This window comes from Anopheles nili, chromosome 2 (genome assembly GCF_943737925.1).
Source record: "Anopheles nili chromosome 2, idAnoNiliSN_F5_01, whole genome shotgun sequence".
Lineage (NCBI taxonomy): Eukaryota > Metazoa > Arthropoda > Insecta > Diptera > Culicidae > Anopheles > Anopheles nili.
Genome location: NC_071291.1, coordinates 51987041 through 52011387, shown reverse-complemented (window position 1 = coordinate 52011387; position 24347 = coordinate 51987041). Strand labels below are relative to the sequence as shown.

The following is a 24347-nucleotide window of genomic DNA, read 5'->3' as shown; positions in this document are numbered from 1 at the left end:
CCAAATGGAGTCCCGCCCGCCAGGAGCGCCCGGAACGTTCTCGAAATAATGATGTGTATTTTATTGTAAACACGTCACCGGTGGGGCGAGCATTTTCATTGCCACTCACACACACACAATATCGTGCGCACGCGAAGCCGGAAAATGGCATGGAAATCATCGACAATTCAACCGAAAAATCACGATGAGTTGCGGTGATACCGCGCAAGACGCAAGAGAAGCATCCCTTGGTGGTGGTGTTGGATTTCGGAAAAACAAAAGCGATCGCGCACGGGGGGAGCCAAAAGGAAAAATCTCCTATCTCCACCCCCAAAACCAGTCAGCTTGTGAGCGGCAGCGCCTACTGCGCAACCGCAGGCGCATGTTTTTCCATCGCCGACGGACGATCGGACGTCGCAGAAGTTTAAAAGCAATCGCGCCGCTCCGTTCGACCATCAGTGTTCGAGTGAAAACTGTGCGGTTGAGGTTCAGTTCGAGTGTCCACCCCGAGGTTTCGTGTGTGCGTTCGTTGTTCGTTGTGTATCTCCAGAAAAGCAAGAAAAGCAATCCTAGCAACAATGGCTTTGGAGCGTCAAGTTCGTGCCAAGGTTTGTAGTGCTGAGGAGTGACGATTAAAATCGCGAATCTTCGAAAAGAACCAGTCATTAAGCGACGTTTCTCCTTCATTTTCTCTATCTCACCCATCCAGATCGCCGGCAAGCGTGACCTGGAGAAGGATAAGGAGGCACAGTACTGGATCGAGGAGGTGCTCGGTGAGAAGTTCCCGGGTGGTGTCCTGTACGAGGATGCACTCCGGGATGGACTGATCCTGTGCAAGCTGATCAACAAGCTGGAACCGGGAGCAGTTGCCAAGATCAACACGTCCGGTGGTCAGTTCAAGATGATGGAGAACATCAACCTGTTCCAGCAGGCGATCAAGAAATACGGTGTGCCCGATCTGGACGTCTTCCAGACGGTGGATCTGTACGAGAAAAAGGACATAGCGCAGGTGACGAGCACAGTGTTTGCGCTTGGCCGTGCGGTAAGTGTCCTTCAGGTTGCCTTACAGACCTCGTCCAGTCCGCGTGAATCTTCAACGAGTTTTACTTTTTCCAACAGTGTTACAAGCATCCCGAGTTCAAAGGACCTTTCCTTGGCCCGAAACCAGCCGATGAGTGCAAGCGCAACTTCACCGAAGAGCAGATGAACGCCGGCCAAACCATTATTGGACTGCAGGCTGGCACCAACAAGGGCGCGAACCAGGCAGGCCAGAACCTTGGCGCCGGTCGTAAAATTATTCTCGGCAAGTAAGCCAAACTGCCCTGCGCGGACGGCTCGGGCCGGAAATGTGTACAAACGGCATCGGCCAGCACCGCTACACACCCACATACGCATCACATACACACATACCCATGATCTGCATTAGCACCCTTTCCCTTATCCATTGAGAAACATTACAAGCGAGCGTGTAAGATACGATGTAGAGCGACGAAGGACGAACCGCGAGGACGAAAGGCGGGAACTGGTATTACTGACTATCGCGTACGGCTTTATACACCTTGGTTTTATGTAAATCTCGCTCCCACGCCCTGCTCCAGCGAGGAGACCGGGGAGCGAGGGGCGTGTATTGTAAGTGAAGAGCAAGGAAATTCGTTGATAATTTATCTGTAATAAAATTAATTCTATTTCGTAAAAAACAAACCCAAACAAAGTACAACGCTCCGGCAGCTCGTCAGTTTATTTGTGTCCCTTTCAGGAGGGTGTGAATAGGTTCACCCATTGGTTTGATTGCATCACCATCCCACGGTGCAGATCCACCCACGGCCACTTGGATGTGTGTGGGTGGATGGACCACTTTCGCTTTGACAGCTAATAAAATTCGTCCTCCAACAGCGTGTTCGGTTTCGCAACATACGACCACATCCCACGAGCCGTGTGGTCTTTCCAGCCCATTAAGCGAGCGTGCTGTGTCCAACGACCGAAAGGAAACCGAAAGGAAAAATGATGGAAAATTGTTCCTCGAGCGTCCCCGTCAAGCCGTCCTACTTATGACCGCGAAGCGCGCGTGTGTGTTTCATTTCGGTTCCCGCGCACGCGGTGTTGTTTGCGTTTCCTTGGAGTTCCTTCGCGTTTCCTTCGCCACTAGTGGGCCTTCGACTAATTATACGCTTTTCTCGCTGTTTCGCGTAACGGCTTGATTACGGAGATTGGTCCGCCTAAGAGAGGGCGAGTGAAAACAGCCTGCTCGAGGAAACTGTCCACTAGAAGAATGGACGGTGCGACGTGGAAAACCGACCTACGACGTGTAGATTTATTTACATTCCCACCGAACCCGTGCCCGATCGATCAGTTGTCGATCTCGGGTGTGATCCGTCTGGGTGCCAGTTGGCCATTTCAAACGAAATTTGCCGGGCGTGCGACCGTCTGATCCTTCATGGCGTTAGGCTGGTTGGAAAATAGATATTGTTTAGGTTAAACGATATTTGTTTATTGCTAAAATCGCACTGCGAAAAGGGCCAACGGATGGCGTCCAGCAGGCGTATGGTTGGCGGGAAATGCTTCTAAAAAATCCCAGCAAAACCTGAGGTTGAGTGTTCATATTGCGTATCAAACAGAGGGCAGAATTTTCAAGAGGGTAAAATAGTTTGTTGATTTATTCGTTTTCGTAGAATGTTGCCTCGATGTAGGAGCTGAAATGTTTTCACCGGGTATCTTTATTGCAGTGGGAAAACTCTAAGGCCATCTATCGGGATTTTCCAAAGGCACTCTGAAAAATTCTCCCCCAGATGGCGCTGCTGTCAATGAAGAGGAAAAATTGCTTATGAAAAATACAATGTCTGAAGCAAATCGTTTTCCACGAGGAGTTGAACAGCATCAGTTTGTTGAAGAGATGAAAATTACAAAAAGAAATACTTTATATAATGCGATAATTCTATGTGATAAATTGTCAAAGCTCTGGTTGAAATATTAATAATTAATATAAATTAATCATCAATAGATCATTTAATATGGAAAAAAAAGCATTAACTTTCCAAAAGATACGCACTTCTGATGACACTGTTATCAAATCAAACGAAACACGTGTTCATCATAATGTTTGCGTATTAATGAGCCTCTTGCTTCTAACCAGCTAAACAAATGCCAGCCACCTACTTCCCAGCCCCGAACGCGTGAGTCATAATTGATTTACGGTTTGGTCTTTCGCGACGTACAAATTTAGCTCCACACGCATCGTGCTGGGGTGGAAAATAAAAATGGAAAACTCATACCACCGTTGGGGCAGTGTCGTTTTGCTTCCTTCTCCTGACGAACTCTGTCTCACTTGCGGCGTTCGGTTCGCTTTCCCTGACCATCCTGGTGCATGCTGCATTATTTCACCTGCAGTTTTACGTAACGATCTTACTCAAATCATCCGTCCGCAGTTTCTCTTCAAGGTAATCGCTCCGTAGGAATGCATCAAGGTTTGCTTTCGTTTTATTTTCCCATGGTTTCCTTCACGCTCGTATTTTTTCTTGAGCTGCAAAAATGTCCGAACGAGAGCGAGAAGAATGCTAAAGTGATCGTGGTAACGCTTCCTTCGCATGCTTTTTGGGGTTTTGTTTGTGAGGTAAACATTCTCTAGCCTTCAGCGGAGATGTAGCCCGCCGGCCAGCAGCGAAAATTGCCGTTACGCCCCACAAGGGAAAGCGAAATAGAACACATAATTTTAGCAGGTGAAAGAGAACTATCATAAAACGAGAAAACACGGCGCGGCTATTTTTGGAAGCATATCGTCATTTTTCTACATCCACCTAGAAATAGATTCCCGTCGCCGAGCTGCAATCCTGGCTGGCGTGTCATTCCGCACCATTCGTCTGGTTCCTACGGACTAAGAGGGTGCGTTTTTAAGGGAGGATCACGCCCCATCCCGCCCGAGAGTGTGAAGAAAACCCCCCTGGGAAGGGTTGGGCCCGTTTCCTGTCGCCCATCGTCGGCGTGTCAACTTTCCCTTTCGGCCGGACGTCCGACACCTCGTAAAAAGCGAGCACAATCAGACTGACTGTCGGTGGATTCGTCGCGCGCGACCAACCCGACATTGATTCGTCCTGCCGCACGCGCTCGTACGGTGTGTGGTGTCACTTTTCCGAAGCACGATCCTCGTCACAGGACGCACACGGCGTGGGAGTGCTTCGTGCTGTAACAACGGCACAGAGCTTGGTGGTTGGATTGCTGGCGTCACTTATGAATCATCTCGCTATCATTTATTTTCTCGCGCTCGCATCCCGTGTCGCATCCATTTTTGCCATCTTCCGGCGGTCCACCGAGGTGCTTGGGATGGCCACAGGAGGGGTGTATTTTGTGTTCGTTTGCTTGAGAGAAGGGAGAGTATTTTTCAACCTGTCCGTGGCAAACCATTAGCCGCGTGCGGTGCAAAATAAAATCTCAAGTAATGGGAGCTCGTCATGGGTGTAAATTTATTGAACTGCCGATTAAGATGCTTCCCGTCAAAACGGTCAGAAATTAGCACATAAAAACGAAGACACAAAATAACATTAGGAAGAGCGCAACAAAATTTTCCAAGCGGTAAACAACACAGGTAGGAAAAGAAACAATAGATAATAATCAAAGAGCATAAACATACAGAAAAGAAAAATTATTGCTAAATAGATGACTGCAGACTAAACAACTCAACATGCAAATTGAAACGAAAATAACAAAAATTGCGCAATTAAAATAACAAAAAAATAATCTGCACGGAAAGAGGATCAACCTGCTTCCTGTGAGGTTAAAAGGTGCATTGTGACACCTACTCCTGCTGTCGATGCTTGTTGTTACTCATCTGCCTTTATTTGTCAGCCCCGACACCGACTGCACCATAAAATGCTATTTCGCGCCTCAACCGTCCGGCAGGTGAGTCAGCGCACCGAAACAGCTCGCCGACACACCAGCGTTGAGCCGCCAGAGTGCTCCGTAGCTACATTACGAAATTGACTGATCGCGGCGATGATGGGAGCAAAATTTATGACAATTTTCACCGAAACGTAGCGAACATTCAGCACGATTTAATTGGGAATCGGCTCGGTGGAAACGTTTATGAGACGTGTTTGGGGTTGGTGGACATGGGCGCAAAAACCGGAAAACCCTCCCGAAAAGGTCCACTGTAATTGGAGAGTCGTTCGCACCTTCCGGAACGGCAGAACATCGAACGTGTGTGAGGACAAGTTGAACCACATGTTAGCATTAGATTTGCTTTTTTCTTACCCGTTTCGAATGGAAGAACGTGTAGGGGCAAATATGATGCTTTAATTTTGCGATCACGCTCACTCGCCTCGAACGGACCATCATGAACCGTTTCGAGCGGCTCGGAAAACCTATATGGGAAATCTAGCCTGTCGGGTAGTTGCAAACGCTTAATCCACATTGGCATCCTGGCCCGAAACAGGACCATGGAGGGGGCGAGAGAATAAACAAAATAATCAAACCATTGCCAATCGTGGCTGGGTGTTTTTTTCTTTCTTTTTTCTCCTTCAAACCCCCCCTCATTTGATCCTATGTCTATCAAGCGGCGCTTTCGGTTCGGGATTGATCGTCGAAGTGAAAAATACATATTAATGTGAGGTGATTTTTCTTCCATCGTTTCGATGGGATTGGAAAGGAGGCAGCTGAAGGGGAGTGGTCTAAACTCGGTATGAGTTACCATAGCCATACACACACACACACACAAGCGCACGCGCACTGTGGAACGGTAGACGGAGAGACGAGCGGTTGACGAAGAATTTTCTCCTGCGGAACTATTTTTGGCAGATGAGGCCGGAGATGTATTTTTAGTGGAGCTCCAATTTTTTCGAGAACCCACCGACTCAACCCCCCACGGCTCGGTTCGTATATGTATGTTTGTGTGTTTGTGTGCGACGAAAAATTGACCGATGCCTCCTTTCTCACCTGTCCACGGCTAGGAAGCGATCGTCGATCATTTACCGGCTTTTTTTAACGATTATGGTAGAGTTTTTCGGAGGCGGTACATTGGTACAAAGTGTTCTCGCAAGAAAGATGCTTGTTTGGGAGCTGATGCGCAACTTTTCATGACATCCTTAGAGTGCTTTGGACATAAATGGAGTGGAAAAAATGCCCCCCGTGAAGCGTATTAGCAGCATTTCGGCAAAAGTTTAGATGAAACTATTGCTGTGTAGCACGAAGAAGTAATAAAAGTCTTGATCTGAATAATGTTTAATTCTGAACAGAAACAGGACGCTAATCGAATCCTCAGATTGTCAGACGTCAATTTCGTATGCAGAGCCGGTTCTGGTCATTATCAACCTGCAACAAACACCGCGTCGATTTACAATGCAGTGTGCTATTTTGATCGCATTTTATCGATTCTAATGATCGTTAAATATTCGACCCACGATCAGCATGCCCGTTTGCACTGCCAAAGTTGCGATCGCACGGTTGCACTCTCTTTTTCTCTTTCGTGTTCTCTCTATGTCGTGTTCGAAAATAGAAAAACCTCCAGTGGAAAAAGGAGGAAAAAAATCCCAAAACTCTGGAGGTTGCGAAACTCTGCCCTCTTGGCCTCGGAAAGTCGTGAGGCCGCGTTCCGGGTTTATGTTAAAGCAGGGATTTTGCCACCTTAAAGTTTTTCTTTTTCGCTCCTTGGCAGCTTTGTTTGCCAGTGAAGAATCTTCCGAACAAAGTGCCCTTTTTCATGTTGGAGTTGGAACGGCTACGCGTTCGTCCAGGTTCCTTGCTTCACTGCGTCGAATGTTTACCGCGCTTAGAGAGTCGTTGAGGTGGATTTCGGCGTTTTTTGCCCACCTTTTGCTTTGGTCCCATCTCAACCCTGCACCGTACCACGATCCGGTTCCGTCCCACTCCGACCATTCGAATGTAGCGTGCGACCCAAAAATAGCTCTGCACACGAAAAATTTCTGCTCGAAAGGTGTACCGAATTCTTCTATTCCGCGGGATCGTGCTCCTAAGCAACCAAGAGGTGTTTTCCCTTTGCTGCAGGATGGCCCATCTAAATGGTGGTGGCGGCGGTCACCCAACACCCAACCCCACAACACTTCGAGGTGTCAAGAGGCTGCAGAAAACATTCCTCATTTTTATAAGTGTGATTCATTCGGTTTCATGCCGGTGATGAGTGCGGTGCGGTCATAATTTACTCGTTCGCCTTCGCCGTTTTCGAGCATGCGGCTGAGGGCGAGCTTGTTTGGGCGTTTGCTTCTGCATAGTTTCAACCGGCGCGAGACACCACCGGATCGGCGTTGGAAAATGCATACCGGGACACTTAAGGCACGAGCTTGGACGCCCACCGCGAGAAAATTTCCTCCCGAACTCGGGGTGCCGATCTCGCAGGCGGCTGATTTTTGCAAACCCACTGAACGTCGGCGCTGGTTAGGCATTACGCGGCGTTGTCATCTTTGACCTCGCCGAGCAGTTTCGTTGTTTTTTTTTCACTCTCATCTTCTTGAGTTCCTTTCCTGGCGAGGATAATTGATGAGGTTCGGTGACGGTTCGCCGGGCGCTAGAGTAATTACTCCGCGCGTTGACAGCGAATGAAGATATCGCGTTGCCCAAGCCGGGAAAACCCCGTTCGGTGGAATCGATTATGCTACTTTGTTGGGCATACCCGAGAGCGTGTGCGACCAAGTTAGGCGGAATGGGAAGGATAATTAAAATACCGTCGTTCCGGAGGGAGGGAAATGTCAAATGGTGCTTGTTGGTGCCGAGTGGCTAAACTTGATCATGTTTGATGCGGTCCATTTCGAGCGCTTTTACGATTTTTTAGGTGATTTTATATTATGTAGACAGGCTGCAGCACTAGCATACGATGACGTTTAGTGATTGTTATGACAGCTAACAAGTTGACATACTTGTATGTACTCTTTGTTACGGTTTGACAGCATTTAAGTAGCGTCCAAGCTTAAGTACCGTTCGAGATTATTTTTGTTCTATGCAAATCATAAGAGTCTTTTAAATTAGCACTTCAACCAGAAGCTCCTCCGCGTGAAAACTATCACAATGGCTCCTATTAGAGGTTATTTATTGAATCTCCTGATCGAGATCCGATCTTGTTTGTTTCGCGATCCGGTTACATCCAGCGAATGATTCATGCCCTACCGGAGATGAGCGAAAACGTCTGTCGGAAACAGATTCGACGCGATAGGAAGTAATAAAACATCGCCCGTTTTTATATCAGCATTTAATGGGTTAAGGGAAAGAGAAAAAAGCACACACACATACACATTCAAAGTGCTGTTAAAAATGGTTGATTTATGCCATCATTATGACCAATCCCGGCACCATCGAGCCGGGACGAGATCAAACAGTTGTCATCGTCGTCATCGCGGCATCTCGGTAGGCTGAGTCATCCGGCTGAGCCGGATCGGACTTCTGCAGCAACAGGTCCCAGAAGCCGATGAGCTTGTCGGTGCGGGTGCTCTTAGGGTGGAAAGGATACTCTCACTGGCTAGCACAAGCGAGATGGAGTGACGTGTGATTTTTTTTCTGCCCAACGCGACGCCGTTTGGCGATGGCTGTGTGGGCCATTTTCCATTTCGGTTGTACCTCGTTGCGAGCGACCGGCCTATTGGCACCTTCCGTCCATCTACGTCCTCTGGGATATGCGATCGCTTGTACTGCTTGCAAGGGAACACATCAAGCCCATCGGCTAGAACGAGACCACTCTAGGGAACTGGGGTCACGAAGACTTAGTGCGATCCCACTCACGCCTCGGCCCGGTCCGGTGTTGGTGCGCTGGCGGGGTTTTTTTGCTACCGAATAAAGCGGTAGCGTGCCGTGTGCATCCTGCTACATAGACTACCGAGTGCACGGGCCCCTAGTCAATCATTCGAATACACGGTTAGTAGACGACGGGTGCTCCCAGGCTCACTTTGGAGCTGTTTTGTGTGCAGTTGCTCGATTTTGTTCCTTGCGATCGCTTGTGCCGCGTTTATCCAGCTTGCTACATCACAAAGAATTGCTTCGGCTTGTGCTAAGGTGGGGTGGAACTCAAGGAACTAGAATACATATCTGGTGTCAGTGACGGAGAAGTTCTAGTGAACGAATTAAGAAGAGCGGCTGAAGAACTCTGGAGAAGTGTGATAGTGAACACTTTAGATAAAGTTGAGGAACTGCTAAGTGTTAAGCCACCGGAATTTCGACGATCAGATGGACCATTCGTTTACTCGTGCGCGAATACTTCGCTGGAGAGCAATACTCATAGAACGTTGTGTTACAGAGTGAAATGACGCATGTGAAAAGCGGATCGTGCTAGATGGACTAGTGATGCAATGGATCCGTGAGAGGCGGACACCTTTTTCTATTGGATCTACATTCCATTACAACCACGTCAGGTGCGGTGGTGCCTTGCGAGCACAACCCTCTGACAACCTGCGCTCGATCGTGCTCTTTCCATATGAGGGCACATTTCCCAACGCACGGTGCGCTGGTGGAAAATGGTCTAAGCGAGCAGTGTGTGCTATTTTTAAAACGTGTGAAAAATGGAAACACCTCTCGCTAGGGGTTTGGGGTGTGTTGAAAATGTGGTGCTAGAAATCTAGCTGATGAACATGATTTGTGCGTGCGTGATGGTGGTGCGGATGTTGTTCGGTAGGTTAAAAGCATCGCCATCCACGGGCCGAGAAGGTCATCCGAGGTGTTAGGGTTTGTTTGGACATCAATTCAACTTCTGCGCAACACATTTCACCTTCTCTTTGAGCTCCTTCACTGAAATGTAGCATTGAAAACTCTCTTCTACATGCTTGCTTGATCTGTTGGGCGAGATTGGACGTGGAACAAACCGCGTAAGTTAACCACTTTACCGTCCAATGCCAACGTTTTTTCTCACCACGTCATCCAGTTCGTTGGCATTTGAAAAGGACAGTTTGAGTGTGAAAATTGCACCCAAATTGCAGTCCTGACGCGCTCGTATGCGCGTTCCATTTGGCACGCTGACAAGCGCATGTCTGTCAGTCTCCTCCGTGGACCAAGCGAGTCATCGGACGGTTTCTTGCAATTCTCGTCCACAACCGGCCCGAGTTGTGCTATAACATAATTAGAGTGCCTTGGGAGATATTTTCATTCGCGGAGACTCTTTCAAATCCATCCACGGTGTCCTCCTCGCGTTGGATTCCATTCCAACGGCATGATGGAATGTTAATGACGAACCACCCGGCGGCTCAATATGGCGGCTCTTTCGTGTGACACTCAATTAATTGTGACAGACACGGATGATCAAGGATACCGGTGTTCTGCCCCGATTATCATCCATCCCGCCATAGCAACCGGGGTGATGATGGAGATTATTTTCTTTTAAAATGTTCGCATTTCCCAGAGCAGCGATTTTATTTTTTGTTTGTGGTGGTGTTACTAAGCCATTTACTCAGGCTGAGAGGGACTTTTTAGTAAAGCCAGGACACAAACGTCGATGGTGCTGACGACAAGATCGAGAAGGCCACCCACGCAGAACGGGTGGATAGACGAGCTACAATTCATTGGTGCTGTGAGCAAAAATGCGAGACCAAGCCCGATTCCGCTAGCCAGAGCGAGTGCGCACGAGGATTCATCGAGATGCAACTAGCTTGTCGTGCTGGGGTGAACATGACATGTGTTGAAAGAGAAAATGCACATTTTCCGAACAGGCAAAGAAGCAGAAGAAAAACACGCTTTCGATTCCATCTCGCAGCGCCAAGTGGTTGCGCTCGGTATGTAAGCGCGCGTGTTTGCTAGATGAGGTGAAAATTCCATGAACTTTTCCCCCAGGGGGTGGAGAAAATTAGCACAATCTGTGGGGATCGCTGGCGCTACGCCAGCATAAAGCAACTCCCTTGGGAGGGATGTGCTCAAAAAAAAGGAAAAAAAAAGAAAAATAAACCCACGCAAGATGTATTAATACTCGCACGCTGCGTTGGTAAAAGTTCATCCGGGCATCGGGATGCCTACCAGCATCAGCAGGTGTTTCTGCTAGTGCGGCCGTGTGCAGTTTGGTATGGTACGAACGTTACCATGCGCTGGCTGTCGGCTGGCAAGAGGGGACCTTTTATTTATTCCGTTAGCAAGTTTTTCCTCGCATCCACCAGGGAAAATCCGCGTCCCACCTCTGGCAGCTTTCGGATGGCGAACGCATGTTTTACTCTCGTGATTTTTTGGGTTCTCGTGCGCGGATGGTATTTTTAACCCGTGCCACCCAGCCATCCCGTTCGGTGTCGCGTGACACGCCTTCACCGCATGTTTTTTAATTCCCCCAAAAAAAATACCACGTCTGAGACGCGTTCAGATACGGACTGAGGGTGGTCGTTACGCTTATCTAATGCCGTACGCAACGTTGCACCGATTGGCTTCGTTCAGGGTTGCACACGTTGCACTGATCGATGCATCGGGAAGGGATCCTCAGTCGATCAAACGCACCGCGCACTGTCTGGTTGCGATGTGGAGAGAACACATTTCGAAGCGCAGTTCGCAGTTCGGTCGTTGATTTGCCATTCGCGGTGGTGCCATTTTGCGTTGGACGAGATTCTGCCGCTCCTGCTGGCGAACGGAGAGCTGCGTGGAAAAGCGAGAGCTTCGCGTGATTGAAAACGCCACTGGTGAATGCTCGTTGGCTTGCTGAAACTAAAATTTGCGTATGCTCGCGTTGTGGTTGTGTGTGCTTGCTAGAAATATACGTACGAAAATTCGGAAAACTGCATCACGAAACCGGTGGCTTACGGACATTGAAGAAAAGATAAAACAGTGCCACTAGCTTCCTAAGCCCGCTTTAACCCAACGCCCGATCTCGTGTGTTACATTACATCATTTACATAAGCACATTTCGTTTCGTTTCGTCGGTCGAACTAAAAAAAAGGTCATCGAAGCAGCGAACAGATCGCGCCACGCGCTAGTGCAACAGGTCATCCCGATCAGGCTCCGGCTTACGAACGCACCTCGAACGTCTTCATTTTCCAGCGACCAACGCAGCCAGCACCATGCCTTTCAAGCCAGCTGATAACCCCAAGTGCCCCAAGTGCGGCAAGTCGGTGTACGCCGCCGAGGAGCGTGTCGCCGGCGGAAACAAATGGCACAAGCAGTGCTTCAAGTGCGGTAAGTGTTCCTTGCGTGACATCCTGTGTTGGGGTGGTGCGGTATATTGCAATGTTGCCTAAAACTCCCTCCCACACGCTGCCAGCATTGTTGACAACCCCCGGGATCCGAGGCAGACGGCCAAGTGTCGTTGACGTACTGCCGTTTGGGTGCACTGATGGTGGTGGGACTTAAAAATAGAACATCGAGGACGTGTCATGAGTGCGGACGGACGGTTAGGGTCGGGCGCCGGTTGTTTAGCAGCGGATCGGCACTGCTGCGTAACTGGTGCGCGTTCTTCCCTGTGGGGATGAACTATTTTCTTTGCCAGATTGTTTTTTGCTGCTTTTTCTTCCTCAAATGCAATTAAAAACATGTCATTTAGGCGAATCGCTAGACACACAGGATGCATCGATTAGGAGATGAAATTTTTCTGAAACATTTCACTCGCCGCAGGATTAGTCGGTACGAAAAGTTTCATTCATGTGTAGGGATACATTTTTTTTAATCTTTACCGAGTAAAAAGTTTTAGTTTATTGCAAATTTTTGAATAATCAAAGGGAAATATCAAATTCATAATATCAAATCTATTCGTAACTTCAAACACGTTATTCTCCGTAAATGAACTGTAGAGATTTCTTTAGAAACAAATATATTTTTAGTACATCAATTAGTACAATTCGATATACTTAGCATAACAAATACCTCTTTCAACAGATTTCATTCAAAATTTTATTGCAAATGAAATATTATTTGTTTTGATATCACTGGGATCAATACAAAAAACGTATTATTACAATTGTTAGCAATTCTTGTTACTAAATGGTCTGCACCATGCAACTCTCACTAATTGATTCCTTTTTCTTATGCCTTTTTAATTTTTGGATTAAATCATAATGCATCCAATTAGCAATGTGAATGGCAGCAATACTATTTAAAAACCAAGCTCCATCCCTTTCGATCCTTCTTCCAGCGAGTCTTGCTGCAACCCTTTAGCAACAAGCCATCACGTATACATCCTGCTGTTCTTCTTTATGTTGCGTACATCTCATTATTCGACCATTACTTGTTGGCTTCGTGCCCATCGCGACCATTGCCCCGATCACTGCAAAATGGCTCTCGATCGAGGGTGTTTGTCAGTATGTCTACCACCAGCATCTCCTCTTCCTTTCCTTCGTAATCGCTTAAGGTTGCATGTGACCCCATTCGTGTCCGAAAACTATTCGCCGTGTTTTGCACGCTCGAAATTTTACCGATCGGCGCATGTCACCGGCCCTTCGGGATTCTTTGTCTCTCGGCTCGCAGGGAAAAGGCGATTGGCTGCTGTGCACGGAGGGGGTTGGGTGTCAATCAATAAATTTTTACTGCCGCAATCGCCATTCCTCGATGTGTGAGGTTTTATTTTTAACAGCAAACCGCCCTCGTCTAATGTTGTATGTGATTTTTCTTCTCTTTCTCTCATTTTATCTTTCTCGATCACCGGTCAATGCGGTAACAGGTATGTGCGGCAAGATGCTCGACTCCACAAACTGTGCAGAGCACGAAAACGAGCTGTACTGCAAGAACTGCCACGGTCGCAAGTACGGACCGAAGGGCTACGGCTTCGGTGGAGGCGCCGGGTGCCTCTCGATGGACACTGGCGCCCAGTTTCAGGGCGAGGGGTAAGTTTCGCGTGGCGAGGGCATGCAATTTTAGACACCGCTAGGTACCGACCGAAAGGCAAAGGATTGGTGCGACCGATCCATACAGCACCATTTCCCCCCGATTCCCTCTCTATCAATGTCTTTCTTTCGCGAACATCGCCTTCCCTCGCGCCATGCATGCGGCTCGTATAAGGGCTCGCGAATGTATGATATAATGTACGTCTTTCTCGATTTGTTTTTCTGTTTCGAAACTATCAAACGATCATATGATTGAGCTCGCTTCGTTTAGTTCTTGTTTGGGCCTTTCCTTAGACCACTCCGTTCGAGAGGAGATACATACGATTAAAAGCTCGTTATTTGGGAACGCCATGGCGTTTCTGTTTCACATGTTTTACATATCGTACTGCGACAAACGATAGGAAAGCTCTGAGTGCCTCGTTCTCGGCAGACACGTATTTCGATGTTTTACTCGACCTGCAAACCATCCATCTTTCGGCGCAAAGCTTTCGATCACTGCATCCCCTGCGCGTGTACAAAAATGAACCGTGTATTATGGCTGTAGCCTGAAAATGGCGCCTCCTACGGGGCGGCTATTTTAAGCAAACACTAATTGTAAAGCACAACGCACAGCTTGTCCGAAATGTGAGCTTGCTTCGGGTGTAAAATATCGAAATATTGTTCCCGTGCGAGTGCGTGTAAATCGCCACCAGCTAGCGCCAACTATTGTCCGATACGTTTGTTTGTTTTAAGTTTTTTTTATCTCATTCATCCCATCTCGTCCCAAGGGACTTGCAATACTATATTTAAAACCAAACCAATCAAATAATCAACACCTGCGACGATTGAAGAACAATGCATGCTGATTTCCACTTTTCTGTTATTTTTTTTCTTACATTTTCATGCCAAACCAAAAAAAAAACAAATCTGAACACACCAACCAACTACTACCACCACTACTGCTACTCTACCTTCACTATATATCCACCCACCACCAACGCCGCCCATTACTTATTTGTCTCTCTTGCCGATTGTTGCCGCGCACGTGTTGTTTTCCTTGTTCGCGAATTCGTCTAAAAACTTATTTGTTATGGAACTGTTCTTTATTGGATCATTTTCTTTGTGGGGGGGTTTGCGTGCTGTCTTCACCTACAAGCAGCAAGTAAAGCCTGCGCCGTATACTAGCCGCCAGGAGAACCAACAAGAGCGTTAAAGTAAGATCCCAGACAGAGCAGCAACTGAAGAACACGGCAGAAATCCCAAAATCTGAAAACTCTCCCTCGTCAAATGGCTCCGGTGTGGCACCGTTTGTGCTCTCAACACCAATAAGTATTGCGTTTATCATGATGATGTCAGAAAAGTATTGTTAGGAAGCGTAAACAAGATCACAAAGTATACCAACAGATAAAAAACAGGACAATAATGGAACAAAGCAGGGCCTATTGATTATCATTGCACTCATTACTAAACACAGGCACTCCTACACACACCCGCTCACACACACACACACACTCACACATTTATTGTTACATAATATTTGTATTTGTCTGATTCGTTGTGTTAGTTTTAGGCTTCTTTTTTCGTCAAACACAAAATAGTTAGTTTGAGAAAGTTCCTGCGCGAACGTAGGATTGATTCGAGAGTTCACTGTGTTCCCTATTGTTAATTTTAAACCAAAATCAAAGAATACCTTTGTGATGCTCACCGAGCAAGAAAGCACACAAACCGATCCCCTTTCGTGATCTGTCTTCTGATAGTGAAAGCTCCATTTCGTCCCATCCGACCTGTCCGTAAGTGTGTCTGTGTTTGTTTTCCGGTTTCATTCTGAATTTCCACGAGTTCGGCTCAGTGTTGTAAACGCAGGGTACGGCTACCTGTACTTACCATAAACAGTCTTAGATTAGAAGGTTTTCCGTGCCTGTTCTTGGCACTAGCATTGACCCCTGGAGCTCTGGGTCGCGTTGTTTCGACCCGTTTTGTATCGAATCGATTATCGGATGAACAATTTGGCAAATAAAATCGTACATTATCTGTGACTAAAGCGACGTTTGGTTCTCCGTGTTTTCTCGTATGCGGCACGGCATTGCGATTGTGCCTTGGTGGAGTCCACGTTTGTTCTGAGAAACGCATACACACTGCATTATGGATGTGCAATTTGAATGCTGAGAATGGCATGAAAAACTGCATCACACACATACGTTTGCAAAAGGATAAATTATACACTATCGTTTTTTTGTAGCCACTGTATGAACATGGCGGAAAATTCCTCCTTACTCACGCATCCGCCAATGCACATCTACACACACATATACACACGCACCTCTCCCGTTTGTTCATACATCTGTGTCTATACCAACGGATCGAAGACATCTTGATCGTTGGAAACATTTCACCGTGTACTGACGAAACGATGGCAGCGTTGGGAGCTAACAGAATGCCCCGAAGGAGGCCATGGTACACCTTCTTCACAACCAGCATTGTTGCTCGTTCGTCTTGTCCGTCACGTTTGTGTCCATAAGTTGTACAAACCCTCTCATCCTTGTGGCGTCGGCATTTTCTTTTTTACTGTCGAGTGTGTGTGTTTGTGTATTCGTTTGTGCGATTACAATGCGACCATTTGTGACTGCGTGCTATGGAAAGCACGTGCAACGCGTGCGTGTGGGTGTGAGTGGGCGTGGATTTGTAAATGTCTTTTCGTCGGCCTCAAGCCCCCGCCGTCGGTGTGGTGTGCGCTCTGCGTTGTGGCTGTGGAAAGCCAGCGAAACCGATACTCGTACGCAGTAGAACGGCAACGGTCCCGTACGAGCGACGGCAGACGAAACGAGCCCCACGTGACAGCTCGGAATCGATGGCAGGGAAACATCAAGCCAACCGTACGTCACGGCCCTGGAGAGCGGCTCGAAAGCCACCGCCACATGTAAAACTCATTCTGACCAAAGCGTGTTACTGTTACTGTTACATGTTCCCGTGTGTCCATGATCTGGCCCATGATCGGTGAGATATTCTTGTTCTTGTTGTTTGACGTTTGTTGTTTTCTTTTACTTTCTTTCTTTCTTTTGTTGTATTTGGTGTTGTTATTTTTGTTGCTGTTGTTCGGTGTTTTTGTTCTATCTATCTGTCGTGTACATTGTGTTCCACCCCTTAAGCACTCTCTTTATGTGCCTGTATTTTACTGTATTATTGCAATGCTGTATAAAACCCAAACTTTTATAAGACATTTTCTGTGTTTTACACCGTTTGGAGCTCACTTACTGCAATACATGTGCCTACCGCATTTGTAACTGTAACTTTTACCTTCGTTTGTCCTGACGTACTCAAAAGACTTAAAACACGCCGTTTTGACTGTTGCTGTTCGTTGTTATCACGCCTTCAATGCTATTTTCACATCACTAACTGTTTCATCTTCTATTTTCACTCGGAGACTACAGTAGATAGCTTTCTAATGCATCCTGTACTAAAACATTCACAAACGTCCTCTCCTAACGTCTAACACCATGTGATGGGATAAGGAAAGTGCCCTGGAGCAAAACGAACACAAATGCGATCTTAGAGTAACGATTCGTACGAAGCTACGATTTCAATATTTAAGGAAATATAAAATTTCAGAAGAAATGTGACGTGACGATATGAAGATCACTCACAGGGGACTTCGCCTTGTCCCAGAGTAAAGCGTAAGCTATATGAGAAGAATATAAATGAGTTGTGTTAACCATGTTTCCATTTACTGACAATGAGCAGCGATTTTCTTGTGAAACGGGCAATAATTCGGTCGAAATGTGAATAAATATTATTGATAAAATCCTCGGGTTCTTGTTCTTGCTAGTCCAATACCAACCCATGCCCGTGAAGGTCGCCAAAAGAGCAAGATGTTTGAACCTTCCCGAATATCCTTCCATACTGTTAAATCCTTTCTCGATAAACACCTCCGTGGTCACGCGTTGAATGAATTTATATTTTTGTTTCTCTTACATTATCTCTCTATCTCTGTTCTTTCTTTTCTTCTCTCTTTCTTTTTCATACATCATCCCTGTCGCACCCATCGTGCATTTGGGCTTTTTACACGACATACCCGAAACGAACTGAATATACCCCGCGGTGTGTTGCGATTTCGCTTCAACCTTTGGAATGATGCATACACCAACCTGAATGCGCACAAAAAAAAACAAAAACCTTTGCTATCGCGTTACGACGCGAATGTAAACTCGAACGAACCCTCAAACGTACCACCACGTAATACCCTTAGCACGAACGGACACTTTGAACCCAAACCAATGTCAAAGGCACCTGAAGGAGAGGGTTGCCCTCGCTGCGGCGGATATGTTTACATGGCCGAGCAGATGTTGGCACGTGGAAGAGTGAGTTGACTAAATACTAGTGTAATTGAGAGCTTGATCAACAGCTTAACATTACGTCGCTTCAGTAGCTGCAGTAGCGACCTTTCTCGCTGCCTAACACCCAACGGTACCTGATACGCCTCTCTAACCTGCTATCTTTTCTTCTATCGATTGCGCCGTTGCTGATCCCTCTGACATCCAGGGTTATCATCGGCGCTGCTTCAAATGCTTAGTCTGCAACCGTACGCTTGACTCCACGATGCACTGCGATGGACCAGATAAAGAGATTTACTGCCGAGGTAATGCATGTGTCCTCCCCGATCCGTTGCAGGATCTTTTGGTACGGGTTCCTCCGTACTCCATGCTAACTCGCTGCTATCCGCTGGAGGGTGAATAATGCGATGTAACTAATTTGTAACAACGAAAACAAAACGAGTACTCCACCTCGTTACACACCTCAGCATATGGCGAACACTCTGCTTGAGCGCTTCTGCAGCCCGCGGGGCTGTTTTTCCTGTTCCTCGTGGTATAAATATCTGTCGTCCTTTCCACCACACAGGCCTACCATAAGGGATGCTTCAAATGCGGTGAGTGTAAGAAGAATCTCGACTCTGTAAACTGCTGCGAGGGTCCGGATCGTAACATCTACTGCAAAGGTAATGGAAACTCTGCACCCTTTTTCGGTCTTTGTTGCTTGTAATGTAATAGCGTTATTTGTTGATGTTATCTACCTCTTCGGTACCGCATCCTGATGGTCCTGCTACTTCAACTGGGTGCAGTCTGTTACGGCAAGAAATTCGGTCCGAAGGGATACGGCTACGGCCAGGGTGGTGGAGCACTGCAGAGCGACACGACTACGATCGAGGGGTAAATGTCAACTGTCAAAGTGACAGCTCCGGTGGACGTCGTGTACACTAAACTGTCACTAACTGTGTGTCGGAGACAACTGTTCAATGTTTGTTCCAGTCTCGTAGCTTTGTTCTGTGTTCGGCTCATGAAGGGCAGATTATTTTATCTCACTCATGCAAAAACAAAACCCACCGTTCGTTTTCTCTCCCGATTTTTCTTTCCTCATTCGCTTAGGCTGCTACGCCAGTCGGTTTGGTTCCCGTGGGTACGGTCATTCGGGTATCTCCTCGCTTGGCTTAATGAGTGACGCGCGCGATTTGGACTTCAAGAGGTAGTAAAGTTAAATGTGTAGCTTTGTGTACTTCTCTGTGAGCTTCACATGTCCGATTCATATACATGAATACGTTTTCCTGAACAAGCCCACCATAAAACACGCAAACCTTCCCACACACAGTTAGAGACATGTTCGTTTAATGTGTACTGTCTGTTGAGAAGAGTCCCGCCTCGAGAAAAAGCCTTTTTAACATGCATTTCTTATGTCCCGGCAGTGAGTTCGCCCCTAAACCGTCAGCAGTCGATACGACGGTGATTAAGGCCTCACCCGGTCAGGGTTGCCCACGATGCGGTGGTGTCGTATTCGCAGCCGAACAAGTCCTGTCGAAGGGCCGCGAATGGCACCGCAAGTGCTACAAGTGCCGCGATTGCAGCAAGACGCTCGACTCGATCATCGCATGTGATGGTCCTGATCGTGACGTGTACTGCAAAACCTGCTACGGCAAGAAGTGGGGCCCGCACGGATACGGATTCGCCTGTGGGTCTGGATTCCTGCAGACTGACTGCATGAGGTAGGTTAATGAAGGTGAGACCCCAAGAAACCCCCACACTAATGGTGTTGCTTGTTTGCAGTGAGGAACAATTGGCTTCCCAGAAACCGATGGTGACGATCGACACGACCGTGATCAAGGCACCGCAGGGCCAGGGATGTCCGCGGTGCGGTGGCATGGTGTTTGCTGCTGAACAGCAGCTAGCCAAGGGCACTATGTGGCACAAGAAGTGCTTCAACTGCAACGAATGCCACCGGCCGCTTGATTCCATGATCGCGTGTGATGGACCAGACCGTGAAATCCATTGCCGTGCCTGTTACGGCAAGCTATTCGGACCGAAGGGCTTTGGTTTTGGTCATACTCCTACGCTGGTTTCGACCGATGTCCAGTCCGCCCCAGTACAGTAAGTATGCTGTGTGATGCTGAGATAAAAAATACAGCCTAATGAAGCACTCTTTTGCAGCACCGATGCCAAGCCAGCCGACGGACCAAAGGCAAAGGACGGTAAGGGATGCACCCGGTGCGGATATGCCGTGTACGAAGCCGAAAAGATGCTGAGCAAAAACCGCATCTGGCATAAGCGGTGCTTCAGCTGCTTCGATTGCCACAAATCGCTCGACTCGACGAACCTGAACGATGGCCCGAACGGTGAGATTTACTGCCGGGGCTGCTACGGTCGCAACTATGGCCCGCGAGGTGTCGGTTTTGGTATGGGTGCTGGCACCCTAACGATGGCCTAAGGACCCGGAAGGACCCTCACCAGATCCACGTCACAGCGACATAGTGATGAACGACTTCGTTTGAATGTGTGTTTTTATTTCGTTTTTTTTTTGCTCAATCACTCGATTTTTGATTGCGCTTGCACGCAGGCAGCTGACGCAATGGGTTGCAAAATGGGCCCTCGACGCCATTACGATCGCTTAAACGGTTCACTTTAGAGTAGCATTCCGAACCGAACGCTAGCGATGGAGCTGTTCTCACACATACACACCGGCTGGTGCGATTGGAGTGCCAGAGCTCTATGATCTTAAATGTGTTTTTCTCCTGCTGACCCACCATTTTGTTTTCTATTCCTGGACGGTTCGTTTACATGTCCTGGTTGAAGTCTTACTCACTCTTCCGGCAACCGTAGCTGCTCTTTCGAAAAAACAAAAAAAAACAGAACGTAACTTTTATTGTGTAAGATGTTCTTAGGTGTAAGCTTTGCTGCTCGTACAAATATTTAATGCCACAACAAACATACACGGCCATGAAAACAAAATGCACGCACACAAACACACTTACATGAGGGCGGAGAGAGAGCGGCGCACAAGGCAAGCGAAGTACATTTCGTCAGCTGCCTTGTGTTGTTCGAAATCGATCATAATTTCCATGGAAATGCGGTAAAGCTTACGATAGATTATTTTTTGTTTTATTTTCGTGGAACAAACGGAAACGACGAAACGACCGGGCTTGCCGTTTGGGAGCCCGCGATCATCTGCGAGTGTGCGCATATCATCACAGTCACACACACATTTTCACGACCACGTGTTCATGCACGATCGAGTCTTTGAAGGTTTTACTAGGGGAGGCAGTACTAGGGCGAGTAGAGGGACACATTTTGTGATGCTGGTGGAGTTCAACAAAAGGCCTTAAAGCCCTTAGCCCTAGTTAAGATTAAAAAGAAGTAAACAAACAAACAAAAAACGCTTTACGCATCGCGCTCAACTCACATATCTAGAAACGCTGTACCGAATGTGTGCTAGAGAAGATTGGTTGCTAACCGTGTTGATGTAGTAAAAGAAGATGTACCACAGGCTGAACCACCCTGTTTTAGCTGCTGCGTGGGAAGTCGGCATTGATTGATTCTGGACGATGTTGGACGTTTTTCTACTTTTATTTAAAACTATTTTTTTTGCTGACGCCTCTTTGTGAACGCAAATGCTTCTACCCGCGTTATGCTAGAACGCAGCCCTACCACTAAAAACATTGAATGATTTTTACTTTTGTATCGTAAACCTAATTGTATCACATTATATTACCATTATAAACGCTAACGTGTATTATTACTTTTTGTGAAGCAAAAGTAATTTGAACAAACAAACATTAAAAAAAATTAAATCGCGCAACTGATAACGTAACGTGAAACTTTATAAGAAAACGATATTTTATCAATAAAGGAACGGAAACAGCCTAAGACGGTTGGTAGTTGGGTTGGAAAATTGAATGAGAAATAATGAACCAAAATATACTTTTATTCTTCTAATCAATTTAAGAATTGGTTAGATAATAATTAAACTAATTTAATCCACTTCATACCACAGTTGAAAATACTTCTACTTCTTTCCTATCTATAGATTTGAGAAATACTTATTTTTCCTTTGGAATAAGCAACATTCTATTGTTTGAAATCTTTTGAAAATCATTGATATTTTGTTCAATTCAAATAATCAGTTTTACAAGTTATTTACTAGGTTCTACAAAGTACTAGGCGTCTCCATTACACGCTGGTCATTTGCCGGGATATAAGTTCTAAAACCAATATCAGGTTTTCGAAAATCTCTAAATGGTTTCTTAAACTATAAGATTTAACTACAAAACAAAATGAAATTTAACGTCTGTAAGTCATTTTGTCTACAAAATACAAGCGTGCAAAGCTTGAATTAAGTCAAAATGAAGTACACAACAACAACAGAAAACTAACATCTTGAATTTATTATAGTATGATAGATAATGGACCACATTTTAAAATTGATAGCATTTTGAAAAGAAAAAAAAGCTGATTTGTTTTAATTGCAGCTTGATAATAAGTTTCAATTCCTAAAAGCTATCGAAAATGATCGTTTTCAAAATTTCAGTAAAAAAACATACATAAACCGTATTTGACATAGTGCCAAATAAAAGCCCTGGTAGATCCTAAAGGTTTAACTTTCACAAACTATTCAACTTCAACTTTATGAAAGATTTAGGTGCAACCACCCACGACGAAGAAAATTATTTAAACTTCAAACAATGCATTGCCCTAGTATCAATGACTTTGCGACTCCGTGAAATTCCTGAAAATCGGTTCTCCGTGGCGAGGTTCTGAAAATTTAAGTAGCATGAATATATATTGACGAATTTTTTTGAGCAAACTATTTTATAAATAAACTTCTAAGATTCTAGATAAAATTCAACAAGTGAATAGTTCAGTTTGATTATTATATCGTCTGAAATTGTTCCACCATCTGACTGAAATAGATACACCAAAATCGTATAATGCACAACTTTTTGTATGAACACATCTAATCGCTGAAAATATGCTTATCAAAAGCGAACACACAACGAGATACAAAGCAAAAGTCGTTAAATAAACCTATTAAAATTAAAGTACGCCAACTGATCATGCAAAACAATGATAATTTGCCACAAAAGTAACTGGAGCGCTCACCAGCCAAGACAGTTAATTTAAAAATTTAAACGCCTAAATTCCCGCAATATATTGAAACATTTAAAACGCTTCAAGGTAAATCTGATTTTACTATTCCCCCATAGATGGCGCTAAAGATACCAATGAAACACTTTATGGCTCGGTGGAAAATATGTTAAGCGTTTTGTATAGCGCCATCTATGAGTCAAGCTATGAGAACGTTTGCACTGTGGTGTTTAATTCACGTGGCTATTATACAGAATATTTTTGTAGCTCAGTGTACATCTATCATTTGAATCAAAAAAATATCTCTTCTTGGCGGTTATACTCGTCTGTTATTTTTATGAAAAGTTTACCTTGATTTATAAATGAGAAGTGTTCTGCAAGCTTTTTAACGTCATGTTTTAAACATGGCTTACATCTATTGTTTAAATAAACTACAAATATTTTATTATTGATCGCATTTGCTACTTTCTTACTTATCAGGCGCTACAACCGCTTGGCGGTCTTGGCCTGCTCCAGGAGAAACCGGAGCCGCTCGCGGTCGAGCGCCGTCGTCTGTCCAGGTCTATGGGTCAGAGGCCTTTGTGAATACTGGAATTATGAATGTTTTATATACTTCCAGCTTCAGCCCTCGCGACAGGTATTTTGAGGAGAAGAAGTTTCCTCAGGCTGTAATATGACTGGTTGGCTACCAGCACCCTTGCGCGTAATTCAACATCCATGCTATTGTTGGTGCTGACTTTTGACCCAAGATAGGTGAAGTTTTGGACGATTTCAAAGGTTCAAATTGATCACACTTACTGTTTAAGAAAATGCTGAAACGTAGCCGTATTTATCAAGTGCACAGTCATAGTTGGTATTCTATATAGTTTAATAAAAAAAAATCGAATGTACTGACGGAACGAGATTGTAATTGAAACATGTTAAGGGTTTTAGCATCTCAATCTTTAAGAGGCGAATATGCTATTATTAAATTCTTTGGTAATAAATGCAAAACGGTATTGTTACCGTTGAGCTATAAAGCATGACCGTAATCAACCAATTAATTTCGACAAAACCAAAAGCACTCTGTTGTGGGAAAATTTGAGAATATATTAATGATTATACTCTGACATTTGTGTTGTCAAATATTTGTATATACAGAAAAATGTGTTTATTTTGTTAAGGATATTAATACAATGCAATGAGAATAATTCTGCACACAATCGTTGCTGTTCGAAGTTGGCGGTTGTATCCAGTGTTTTTAACAGGAAGGCATATGACTCCAGATTGTCGAGCCTATAAAGTA

The 24347-nt window shown here is 45.7% G+C and overlaps 2 protein-coding genes across 6 annotated transcripts; both read left to right on the top strand.

Annotated features, from left to right (window-relative positions):
- The first annotated feature begins 446 nt into the window (after positions 1 to 446).
- On the top strand, positions 447 to 1684 carry LOC128721798 (muscle-specific protein 20). Its single transcript, XM_053815590.1, has 3 exons — positions 447 to 587; positions 689 to 1021; positions 1099 to 1684. Exons 1-3 carry the CDS (start codon positions 558 to 560, stop codon positions 1288 to 1290), a joined length of 555 nt encoding a protein of 184 aa, XP_053671565.1. The 5' UTR covers positions 447 to 557; the 3' UTR covers positions 1291 to 1684.
- Positions 1685 to 8870: 7186 nt separating this feature from the next.
- LOC128721033 (muscle LIM protein 1) lies at positions 8871 to 21835 on the top strand. 5 transcript variants are annotated; one of them, XM_053814738.1, is made up of 10 exons: positions 8871 to 8961; positions 11807 to 12042; positions 13520 to 13682; positions 17905 to 18016; positions 18555 to 18651; positions 18775 to 18862; positions 19092 to 19175; positions 19393 to 19689; positions 19751 to 20071; positions 20132 to 21835. In XM_053814738.1, exons 2-10 carry the CDS (start codon positions 11928 to 11930, stop codon positions 20406 to 20408), a joined length of 1554 nt encoding a protein of 517 aa, XP_053670713.1. In that variant the 5' UTR covers positions 8871 to 8961; positions 11807 to 11927; the 3' UTR covers positions 20409 to 21835. The 5 variants fall into 5 exon arrangements, with proteins under 5 accessions (XP_053670713.1, XP_053670716.1, XP_053670715.1 ...); XM_053814741.1 differs by lacking the exons at positions 8871 to 8961; positions 18555 to 18651; positions 18775 to 18862 and adding an exon at positions 18198 to 18294 and having other exon boundaries at positions 11376 to 12042; positions 13520 to 13667; positions 19079 to 19175; positions 19751 to 20066; positions 20145 to 21835; XM_053814740.1 differs by lacking the exons at positions 8871 to 8961; positions 19092 to 19175 and having other exon boundaries at positions 11376 to 12042.
- The last annotated feature ends 2512 nt before the right edge of the window (positions 21836 to 24347 follow it).